General features: G+C 41.7%; 1 protein-coding gene across 1 annotated transcript in view; it reads left to right on the forward strand.

The window, feature by feature from the left end:
- SYT14 (synaptotagmin 14) overlaps positions 1–12,871 on the forward strand; it is a 196,056-nt gene that overhangs the window by 145,103 nt on the left and 38,082 nt on the right. The window contains exons 5-6 of the mRNA XM_066595594.1: positions 7,955–8,226; positions 11,471–11,923. Of these exons, the coding sequence (XP_066451691.1) occupies positions 7,955–8,226; positions 11,471–11,923 (725 nt within the window). The remainder of the gene's footprint in view (positions 1–7,954; positions 8,227–11,470; positions 11,924–12,871) is intronic.

The raw sequence follows: 12,871 nt of genomic DNA on the forward strand, positions 1-12,871 counted from the left end.
GAAAAACTGACTTGTTAGCCCATCTGCAGGAATCACAACATATTACATATTTAGCATCGCTCATCCACATGCCTAAAGGGTATTTCGGTTTCAGCAGGTAAATGTTCCTTATGTAATGAATGTATATATATATAACATTTTCTGATAATAGAATTTCTGTATCAATTCCACATGATTTTCAAGATCTCTGCTTGTTGTTACTCAGTTGGAACCTTCTGTTGCAGCATTCTGGCTGCAGTTAGGAAGTGGAGCTAAGTGATATCATAAAGCCGGCTCGGCCTTCGGCACAAGCGCCCTGTCCTTTTGGTGCTGGGCATCGATGAATGCATGAACTCTCCTGTGGTCTATGGGCTGAATGGCTGAAAAGGAGGTGTTTACCCAAGCCCGATAATCAGCCATAATAGAACTGTATTAATTCTAGCCCCGCCTCTTCATGGGTGCTGGTTATTGTCCTGCCTCAGGTGTTTGGTGAGGCAGCAGACTCCTATCAGTTAAGTACCTGTGGCTATTAATTCTATGTGCAGACTATTCTACCTAATTAATTGCTTTTTCCATCTGCTTTAAACATCTTCCTTATCCTCCATCTAGGGGGCCTAGTCTGTTAGGGACAACGTTACTATCCCTGTATTTCTGGTACTGTTATTTGCCCTATTTTATGTTTTCTGCGTTTTGGTGAAAGACAACTCGTTTCCACTCCGTAACAGTCCAGTTTCGTTATTCACAACACCACTGTAAACGAAGGCGATGGTGGGTGTTAAAGACAGTCAGACCAAATGTCCTTCAGGCAATCACCTGGAAATGGTTCTGACAGACACAGGCTTGTAATGATGCACCATAATTGCATCTTGGGCTAATATGTTGGTGACATCTGTGGCGCACGCTGTACCTGTGCGATGCACGAACGTAACACCTTTATTGTTTACTTGCAGGGGATAAAACTTTGCCCTGGTCTGAGCTACTGAAAATGTATATTTTGACATGGAGCAGACAACCAGCTAGTTACCACCTTCAACTATAGGAGGATGCAGAAAAATCAGAATGGCGCCTCCCCCACCCCCCTAGAGTTTGGCAGAATTTGTCCACAACCATAAAGCATAACGTAACATATATACCACTACACTACACGCTAACATAGTTCTGCTATGTATCTCCGGTGGTTCTGCTAAAGCATTTTTTACTTTACTGGGATTGCTGCCGATGGTTCTGCCCAGTTAGCGGTTCACTTCAGCTAGTTCTTGCAATCAATGTCAATAAAGTAAAAACTGTAGCCTTTTTCAGTGTTGTCATCAATGGTCATCGAACAAAGTTGCCGTTTTTAAAATCCTTTTATATTTTATGTAAGTTAGAACACGTTTCGGACCTGGATCAGGTCCTTCCTCAGTCATTAACCACAGAACATACCTACACATTCTATACATGCATATCCGACCCACACATAGTTGTACGCTTTACAAATACTTACCTCTCCTGCCTTGCAGCAATGGAGAGTACCCGCACTGAGCAGAGTTTCTCTTTAGGGACCTTTCACACAGGAGGGTATATTCAGCAGCAACGTTGCGCAATATGCCCTCCTGCGGAATAATCAACCCCAAAATGCACACTGCTAACATGTGGAATTTGGGGCGAAATGGCAAAATCTTGTTGCCAATCCTGCATCAAAATCCGCAGTTAGCCGAGCAGATTTTGGTGCAGAGTTCAGGGCCAGCTTATTCCACAACGCTCTTGCGAAGTATTCCCGCCCTGTGTGCAAGGTCCTGTAGACTTCCTTCTCCTTCCTTTTCCATCTGTCCCAACAGAGCTTCTGCCTGAATTACGTTACAACAGCGAGGCGCATGTAGTACCTTCACATACCCCATTCTTTGCCCCCTCACACAAGGAAGTTCCAATCGTAAAAGGGCCGGTGTCTATAATAAAGTGGCCATTCAGTGTGCGCTCGTAGAGATTTCTGTGCATGCAAGGAGTCTTGTGTAAGATGCACCTGTAGTAAATCAATAAGCGCTTCTGGCTGAAACATTTCATATTTTTCTGCACATTAGAGAACCCAAACATCACAAGTAATTTTTTTAAATTCTCTTTTCACATTGTTTGTCAGAAATAATAATGCCCCTCTTACCAGTGCTCTACCTACGCTGAGCGCGCTGCTTGCGCTCCATGGGGACACATAATGGAACTCATCCCAGTGACTCACAGCCATTGTATTTACTTAGCGAAACAATAACCGTGTCAATCACAAATCTTGTCTTTCCTCTGAAAACTCTGAACTAGCCAGATATGATTCAAGTAGCTTTTCCCTCATCTTATTAAGCTTTGGGTTCAATGTCAGTAACTTGGACACATTGCTGATCTATCTATCTATCTACCCCATATCTATCTATTTATCTCATATCTATCTACCCCATATCTATCTATTTATCTCATATCTATCTACCCCATATCTATCTATTTATCTCATATCTGTCTACCCCATATCTATCTATCTATCTACCCCATATCTATCTCATATCTATCTACCCCATATCTATCTACCCATCTCATATCTATCTACCCATGTCATATCTATCTACCCCATATCTATCTACCCATCTCATATCTATCTACCCCATATCTATCTATCTATCTATCTATCTATCTATCTATCTATCTATCTATCTATCTATCTATCTATCTATCTACCCCATATCTATCTAATATCTATCTACCCCATATCTATCTACCCATCTCATATCTATCTACCCATGTCATATCTATCTACCCCATATCTATCTACCCATGTCATATCTATCTACCCCATATCTACCTACCCATCTCATATCTATCTACCCCATATCTATCTATCTATCTATCTATCTATCTATCTATCTATCTATCTATCTATCTATCTACCCATCTCATATCTATCTATCTATCTATCTATCTATCTACCCCATATCTATCTCATATCTATCTACCCCATATCTATCTACCCATGTCCTATCTATCTACCCCATATCTATCTACCCATCTCATATCTATCTACCCCATATCTATCTATCTATCTACCCCATATCTATCTATCTATCTATCTCATATCTATCTATCTATCTATCTATCTATCTAATATCTATCTATCTACCCCATATCTATCTCATATCTATCTCATATCTATCTACCCCATATCTATATATCTACCCATCTCATATCTATTTACCCATCTCATATCTATCTACCCCTCTCCTATCTATCTACCCCATATCTATCTACCTACCTACCTACCTATCTCATATCTATCTATCTATCTATCTATCTATCTATCTATCTATCTATCTATCTATCTATCTATCTATCTATCTATCTACCCCATATCTATCTCATATCTATCTACCCATCTCATATCTATCTACCCCATATCTATCTACCCATCTCATATCTATCTACCCCATATCTATCTACCCATCTCATATCTATCTATCTATCTATCTATCTCATATCTATCTACCCCATATCTATCTATCTCATATCTATCTACACCATATCTATCTATCTATCTATCTATCTATCTATCTATCTATCTATACCATATCTATCTATCTATCTCATATCTATCTACCCCATATCTATCTATCTCATATCCATCTACCCCATATCTATCTATCTATCTATCTATCTATCTATCTATCTATCTATCTCATATCTATCTACCCCATATCTATCTATCTCATATCTATCTACCCCATATCTATCTATCTACCTACCTACCTACCTACCTACCTATCTCATATCTATCTATCTATCTATCTATCTATCTATCTATCTATCTATCTATCTATCTATCTATCTACCCCATATCTATCTCATATCTATCTACCCATCTGATATCTATCTACCCCATATCTATCTACCCCATATCTATCTACCCATCTCATATCTATCTATCTATCTATCTCATATCTATCTACCCCATATCTATCTATCTCATATCTATCTACACCATATCTATCTATCTATCTATCTATCTATCTATCTATCTATCTATCTATCTATCTATCTATCTATCTCATATCTATCTATCTATCTATCTATCTATCTATCTATCTATCTAATATCTATCTATCTACCCCATATCTATCTCATATCTATCTACCCCATATCTATCTATCTATCTATCTATCTATCTATCTATCTATCTATCTATCTATCTATCTATCTATCTATCCCTCTCATATCTATCTACCCATCTCATATCTATCTACCCCTCTCATATCTATCTACCCATCTCATATCTATCTACCCCTCTCATATCTATCTATCTATCTATCTATCTATCTATCTATCTATCTATCTATCTATCTATCTATCTACCTACCTACCTATCTCATATCTGTCTATTTATCTATCTATCTCATATCTATCTTTCTATCTCATATCTATCTTTCTATCTCATATCTATCTCTCTCTTTAATATCATACTTAAAGAGTTATATTCGCCTCCTAGTTTTCATGAGTAGCATCACTTATTATTAGACTGGACAGTGCAAGCGAAGATGATAAATTCCAGAGCTAAGCACAAGGTAAGCCCAGGCAACAGAATAATGAAAGTGGTTTCACATCTGCGCTCGGGGTTCCGCTTTCCTGCTCCATTCAGGGGGGGGGGGGAAGAGAAGGGGAATCCCGCAGCCAAACGGCCCCGTCTGTGGACGAAACTGAACAGCGCTGGATGAACCCCATTGACTATAATGGGCTCTGTCCACTTTCTGCCCAGCTAGCTGGCCTTTGGACGGAAGAAAAAGCACTGCATGCAGCGGGTTTTTTAAATGATATTTTGAGCCGGATCTGTGATGAAACTTCCGCCTGGAGGTTCCAACGCTGATGTGAAACCGGCCTGAGATATCTAATGTCAAATATAGGAGATTGAAATGGACTTCCATAAATGACTGTGATAGTGGTGACAGGGTACCACCTGAACTGTCCAAACTTGATTGCCACTCAAGCAGAGCATCCGCCCTGAAAAGGATGACCCTGCTGCAGAAGAGAAGCCAAGTCAATAGTCTGAGAGGAACACGCGACCCCAACCGCGGAATGCCAAGCCACAGAGTACTAATGAACTAAGCACAGAATACAGATAAACCGAGCACAGAGCACCGACCAGAACACAATAAGTATAACCATCATCCTTAACAAAAAGGAGCCGATCCAAATACCTTCACACAAAAACTGATAGGCTGACAGGGCTGATGGACAGCACAGCCAGCGTACTAGCACTGGAACTGAAAGTAGATGGTAATCCCTTTGTGTCCAGCACTAGATGGCACTGCGCATGCGCCGGGCAACGCATCATGTGATCTGGGACTAACATTGTGATGTCACTCTGATCTGGCGCTAGCAATCAGGACGTCAACTAGCTTATAGGTTCAGTAGACACCACTGTGACCCCTGCCAATCCTACAGCTCTCATAAATGGCAGAGGGAAGCTGACAGGCATCAAATTGGCACAGCGCTACTTCATTTTAGTAATGCGACGGTCCCATGGGTCAGAACCCATTGAATGGACATTGCTGACATTTCGTAATGCTATTCCATCAATATCCCCAATGAGACAACCCGTTAACATCTTAATGTTCTCATATCTGCCATCTTCTTTGCAGATACTTGTAAACATCTCATCATTGTAGCCGGCTATGGAATCACTAAGCAATTAAATCTTATTCTTTCTACCATTTGATGTCACTTCATTGCTGGGAAACATCCTGAGCGGCTTCGGTCCCCAGTGTTGAAGGTGTCACTGCTTTTAGCTAAATATGCGCCAGAGACTTGTCAGTCCGCATCTGGCAGGCTGGAGTACCCGGTAATGATTGCCTCTTAATTGCCATAGAAGTGACATTATCTATTGACAACCTGTCCAACTCTTCTCCGTGTCGTATTGGTCTTCCCGGCAGACTGCCGCGCTCGGAGTGACAGCTCTCTCACTAGTTTCTATGGTTATGCAGATATCTCGTAATCTGTTATTAGGACGGCATTTATGTACGTGGAAGCTCTTCAAAAACATACGCGTCTCCACCTACAATAAAGAAACATACGCGGTCAGACCCTCCGCCGTGTTCTACTGTCAGGCGGGTAAAACCTCTACTGAGTCCAGCATCGGTTTGGCATTCATCATTGCTGGCTGCCAATCCATATGACCTAAAGTTCAATGTAAAAGTCAATAGGACTTTCTTACCCTTTCCAATCCACTGTCTGACGTCTAAAGACATTCTTATTGAAGGCTGTACAGCTCTGATGTCGGAAGACGTCCAGCAGGGTATTCTTACTGTATATTACTGGCCGCTCTGTTGTCGGGGCCCTCTCCAGCATGTCACATACCGCAGTACTGGCTCTAACCAGCAGAAGGCGCTATTGTATAATGGCAGAAAGAGAAAGCCCCCTAGGAAACTCTGAATCCAAAATTGGATTTCAAAGAGTTAATGCTAAAAATGCATCGCATCGCCTGAAAATCGCAAGTTCGTGCGATAAACAAGGAAGTTTAATATTAAAATATGGGCTACCAAAAAAAATTACGAATCACACTGCAAGATAGAGCACGGTGCGATTTTTTTTCTCTCTCGTAAGATAGCATCAGAGAAAACATTGATAAGGAACCCCTTGGAAAGCATGGGCTTCACATACATGCGTTTTCTCACGCTATCGCAGCGTGGCAGAATCGCACGATGTAACAGTGCTACGCACGGATGTGAAATTGGCCAAGCAATGCCGTGGCTCAGCCAATTCATGAATTCCACCTCCACAACGTGATTAGTTCTTCAAACTCTGCTCAGCCAATCAATGCAGAGCTGAATGAACCAATCACAGCCCTCGCATTGGTTCATCGAGCGCTGTATTGATTGGTTGAGTAGCGCTGGATGAACCAATCAGAGCCATCGCTTCGTGGAGGCGGGATTTTTGAATCCCGCAACCAGGAAGTGATCTTCTGTGGTTGACCGAGGACTGCAGGACACCCATCGGAGCTCCGGAGAGCAGCAGGAGAACCCGGACCAAGCATTTTAGGTTTTGTTTTTTTTTAAAGGAAATTCAGCTAGGGCTTATTTTACGGGGAGGGCTTAACCTTCTCGTGAAAATATTGCACAATTTTTTCGGTGGCAGCAGCAAAGCGATGCACGAATTTTCACAAGAAAAACAAGTCGCTGTCATGACGTTGCAATTTTGTGTCGCCGATATAGCTGTCGCCCGTGTAAAAGAGGCCTAAGGACTCACTCTGACGACCGTATTTAGCCTGTGTATTATGTGCATATTTTTTTAAGCGTGTAATGCACAGTACACTTCTTCAATGGTCCCATTGTAAATCCATTCATGCTAGAACACTAGAGAGGCCAATCAGCAAGTTATCACCTACCACGTGGATAGGGAATAATTTACTTTCATAGTAAAACCCCTTGAAGTTACGTACCATCCCATGAGACCACCAACTGTCAACTGTCCATAAGTTCTTGGACAGTCTGTAAAAAAGTGGCCATTTTTCTAGTTCCCTGAAAAAAAAAGAGAAGCGTCCATGATTTTTCTGAAACTGGAGACATTTGTACAGATTCTTGTAGCTCACAACTCACAGTGAATACTTCTAGTGTGTTCATATCGGTGCTGTAAACACATCTTATTATTATTATTCTTCATGATTTATTCTGATTTTAGAAATTGGCAGTGAAAATATTAGTCGTTTGTGATAATCTGATAAATTGTCCAGAAAAAATAAATAATCAGGTTGGTGTCTCTTGAGACCACCTACAAAGCTACACAGAAATGCCCCTTTTAAATGCAAATGAGCATAAACCACACCTCTTCTGCTGGACAGTCCCATAAAAATCGGGATTGTTAGTAAATACTGGATTATTAGGTAACTCCATACCGGAAGGTATAGAGTTATAGGATTAGGAATATTGTAGTTTAGCAAGCCTGAAGATACAGAACTAACCGATCTGCTTATTTACAGCTAACAGCATCCAAAGAATGAGGAGGACTCCACCACTCGATGAGCTACAGCCACCCCCTTACCAAGACGACTCCGGATCCCCTCACCTTTCCTGCACTCCCTCAGAAATTGGGGATAGTAAATGTGCACTGTCCCATTGTAGCAATAGTCCCAGATACTCCTATAATAAGTGCCCCAGTGAGGGGAGTACCGGGCATGAAGCAGAAAGCTTCCAGAATAAAGCCTACGAAGAAGATGTCCCCAGCGATAGCACTGCCGTCCTCAGCCCAGAGGTATGTAAGCTTCCGTGCTGCTCATACCGTGTGATTGCATGGATAATACTGTTGTTTTTCAGACTTCACACAAGATTTTTATGACTTTTAAAGTAAAGATTTATGGGGTGGGGGTGGGGGGGTTGACCCAGTTGTGCGGCTACTGAAACTGTACTGGGCTGAGTCATAGGGCCTCATGGTGTGAGCAGATGATTATTTGGAACATAGCACAGGTCAGGGCTGGTGGCACAGTAGTAATAACAGCAATCAGGCAAAAGGACAGGGCAGGCAGTGAGAACTAACGTAGTTCAGTATTCAGAGTCGGAGTCAGGGAGCACAGAAGTCAGAGTAGTAGAGGGTCAGGCAGGAGTCAAAACCAGAATATATACATACAGGGGCTTTATCACAAATGGAAGTAGGAGGCCATATGCTTAGAGACCAATATAGCAGGTATAGGAATAGGATTGGTGGGGGACATGTGTAGAGAGGGTGCTGGCCCTTTAAGAGAGGGCGGGAGCACGTGTGAGTCATACGAGTAGACACAGGGATGCAGAATAAGAGCAGGACAAGCGGGATGGTGGCGCCTGGTGACCATGACAGTAACAAACGGACAGTTGAAAGAATAAATATATGAAGTATGTATCAAAAACAATCAGAAACACAAATGCAAGACTAGGAACGTACCAATCGATAACAAGAGCAGAATGTTGATAGCAATTAGATGGTAATGCCGGTAGTCAGATAACCAATAATGGAATTAAAATCGCAGCATGTTCTATTTTTGTGTGGATTCTGCACAGACGGCTTCCATTGAAGTCAATGGAAGCCCTCCAACTCATGGCCCATCTGCAATTGACATTACGAATAGGCCGTGGGAACCCATGTCATCGCCTAGCAATGGCACGGGAATTACAGATATTTAAGAAAAAAAGCTCTACTGCACATGACCGACAGCGATCGTCCGCGGTTATCCTCAGTAAAGAAATTACAGGTACGCGGGGTCGGCAGCCACGGTCACAGCTGGATTCTGCTGTGGGCTCCCGCATGCGGAATCCAACCCGTCCATGTGAGACTGACCTAATGCTGTAAAAAAATAAAACAATGGCCCAAATGATGTGTTTTCTCTCCCTGCCACCCCACCCCAAAAAAATTTATGAAGGTTTTACAATACATTAAATGGACCTAAGAATGGTACCAATAAAAACTACAGTTTGCCACGCAAAAAACAAGCCCTCATATAACCATGTCAACGGAAAAATAAAAAAGTACGGCTTTTGGAAATTGGAGAAGAAAATCCCCCCAAAATCATTGCTTCCTTCTGGCCAAAATAGGGTTAATAGGGTAGGGTTTCTATTTACAACAACCCCTTTAACATCCGACACAAAGTGAAATTAGTGGATACAATCCTCTAAAGGCATCAAGCTGGTAGGTAAAGCAGGACTGCAGCTCCAGACATTACTAGTAATAAGGAAGAGAATACAGAGCAGACTAATAATTAAAATGTCAAATGTGAGCTAAATAATTATTGTTGTCTCACTGTTTAGGGCTCAACTGGTCGGAAGATTCAAATATGTTCTCATCAAGGGTTTTATGTGTATTTGTTCCCCCGAGCTCCACTTGGTAAATGTCAAAGGGTGGTTCCGAGCACAAATTGAGCTCATTTATAATTCCTCCAGTCTGTAAATATTGACCAGATTAGAAGCAAAATTAATCTCCAATCTTATTAAAATAATGATTGAAATGTGAACTTTTGCCAACAATCTGTAGATAACGAAGAACACTTCTGGCAAAGACTCTGTCCATAGACCTTCTTGTTGTTGATCCAAAGATCTTGGAAGTCTATAGAGAGGAGATAAGGGTCCTTTTACACCTGCCTCCTCTCTCTCTGCCATTCTGAATGATTACTGATTGATATTCCGCGTTTCCTCGAAAATAAGACCCTCACTTATATTAATTTTTGGCCTAAAAGAAGAACAAGGTCTTATTTTCGGGGGATGTCCTATAAGACTTAACTACCAGGTGCCGTCCAGGGTCCCTCCCGCTGGTCTCTGCAGATCCGACAGGCTTCCGTGCAGTTCTCAGTGCCGACAGAACATTGCTTGTTGGTAACGGGGTTTGAAAACCCCACTTCCAGCAAGCGATTGCTCTGATTGGTTCTCGAGCACTGCAGCTCAGCCAATCACTGCGGCGCTCGATGATCAGATCGCAGCCAGGAATAGAATGGCTGGGATTGGTTCAATGAGCGCCGCAGTGGTTGGCTGGGCCGTGGCGCTCGAAAATCAATCAGAGCAATCACTTGCTGGAGACGGGATTTTCAAACTCCGTTAACAGCAAGCGATGTTCTGACAGTCCTGAGAACTGAACGGAAGCCTGGCGCTCGATCCAATGTCATTCACTGAATGGCTGTGAATGATCGATTGGCTTGCACTCGATCCAATCACAGCGCTCGCTTTGCTGGAGGCGGGTTATTTAAAGACCCCTCACCAGAAGGAAGAGGATTTCTCAGCGCCGAGGACATGGTAGCTTACCGCAGCACCAGGTACCATCGCGAGGCCCAGGTGAGTATTGATGGGGCTTTTCCCCATGTACTTTAGCTAGGGCTTATTTTCGGGGGAGGGTTTATATTTCAACTCTCCACTGAAAATCAGGGCAGGGCTTACTTTGGGGGGAAAACGATAGTTATGTCAACCAAAATATCCAAATAAATTTTAATGTACATTTAACGCCACATTTACAGTTTTTCACGCCCACTATGTAACAATTCTTGAACTGTACTGAAGATGCGCAACCTTCCGTTTGCACAAACATCATGATACTAACCCTACAACTTTTCCACACGGTAAAACACTAGTTTTCCTGCATTCCTTCACTCCCAGACATTTAATTAATAATTTCTTCATTGACTCTAATGTACTAAGACTCTGCCGAGTGCCAATCTATGTCTCTCCTGCACATTCCCCAGTGATATAAAACGTCCTGAGGCTATAACACTAATTCAGGGTATACTTAGTAGTCAATTTTGACAAGTTCTTAGCTCAGGGAAGAAGCTATAATATATTCTATGAATTTCCAGAAGGTTTATTTTCAGGTCTTGTTATCTGGTCATTGTTATCTTGTACATTTTCTTACTTCTTTTGAGTTACATTATTTTTCTTTTCCGAAAAAAACTGACATTCGCAGACGTAGAAACGCTGTTTTTTTATTTTCGAAAAGATCTGAAAGCAAATGCAATAAATACATGCATACTTCTATTTTTTTTCTGTAGGATTTGTCAGCCAGAGGATCATCTTCACAGCTTCCTAAGTCTTTTGATCCGGAGCCAGTAGCTAAATACGGCACATTGGATGTAACTTTTGACTATGATTCACAAGAGCAGAAACTTCTTGTCACCGTGACAGCTGTCACCGACCTGCCCACACACAACAGGACTGGGAATAGTAATTCCTGGCAGGTCCATCTTGTTTTGTTACCTATGAAAAAACAGAGAGCCAAAACCGCCATCCAGAAGGGACCTTGCCCGATGTTCACAGAGACCTTCAAGTTTAATCATATAGAATCAGAAATGATTGCAAATTACGCGGTGCGCTTCAGACTTTACCTCGTACGCCGGATGAAAAAAGAAAGGATTATCGGGGAAAAGGTATTTTACCTGACAAAGCTGAATCTCCAAGGAAAGCTATCGGTCCCAGTAGTATTAGAGCCTGCATACAGTCTCTCGGTAAGTGATATACAGAACAAAGATAAGAAAACGCTAGTTGGTACGTTTTTTTGAAAAATGTAAAATTGGAAATTTGATGTGGCGTTAAGAATATAGCGTTTACCTAAGTTGGGTTCAACAGAATTTAAACTTTCACGGGAAGATTATTCTGATCTCTTAGAAGGTTTATGTATATTCTTAGAGGGTCTTAAAGGGTTTGAAAATAAAAAAAACTTTTTCACTAAAAAAGCTAAATAAAAGCCATGCATGTAATTAGTGTTGAGCAAACTTTTGAAAAATTTGGTTCTGCTGGTGTTCTGCAAAAAGTTCACTTTGGTTCGAATTAGTTTGAACCGAATTGGAACTACGCCAAAATCGCTAATACTGGAGCGGAATAATGTCTGAGCCATAAAATAATACTTCTCCGGAGGAGGAGGTAAATAAGGAAGAAGCATGGTGGCTCAGCCGTTAGCTTCTAGCAGCACTGGGGTCCTAGGTTCAGTTTGGACCAAGGACAACAACTACATGGAGTTAGCATTCTGTGTTTCTTCTCCCGAGAAGAAGAAGGTAGACGAGCATGGTGGCTCAGTGGTTAGTACTATTGCTTTGCAGTAATAGGGTCCTTTGTTCAAATTGGATCAGCGTCAACATCTGCATGGAGTTTTTTTTTGCATCTCCATCGGAGAAGGAAGGCAGAAGAAGAGGAAAAAAAATGTTAGTGAGTTTGGCCAAAACGAACATCTCGAGATTCTGGTTTGCGGTGAACTGGAATTCTAGCAAAATTCAAACTAAAATGGGATTTGACTGTTTCGGTTAGCTCAACACTACATGCAATGCACCTTGAAATCATCGGCGTCATACAAAATGATTGAGTGTAATGTTCTGGTTCCTGCGATACCCATAGGAAAGCAAAAAATCCAGATGGCATAATTATGGCATCCCCTTTTTTTTCCTGATTATGACTTGTGT

This window comes from Eleutherodactylus coqui, chromosome 3 (assembly GCF_035609145.1).
Source record: "Eleutherodactylus coqui strain aEleCoq1 chromosome 3, aEleCoq1.hap1, whole genome shotgun sequence".
Lineage (NCBI taxonomy): Eukaryota > Metazoa > Chordata > Amphibia > Anura > Eleutherodactylidae > Eleutherodactylus > Eleutherodactylus coqui.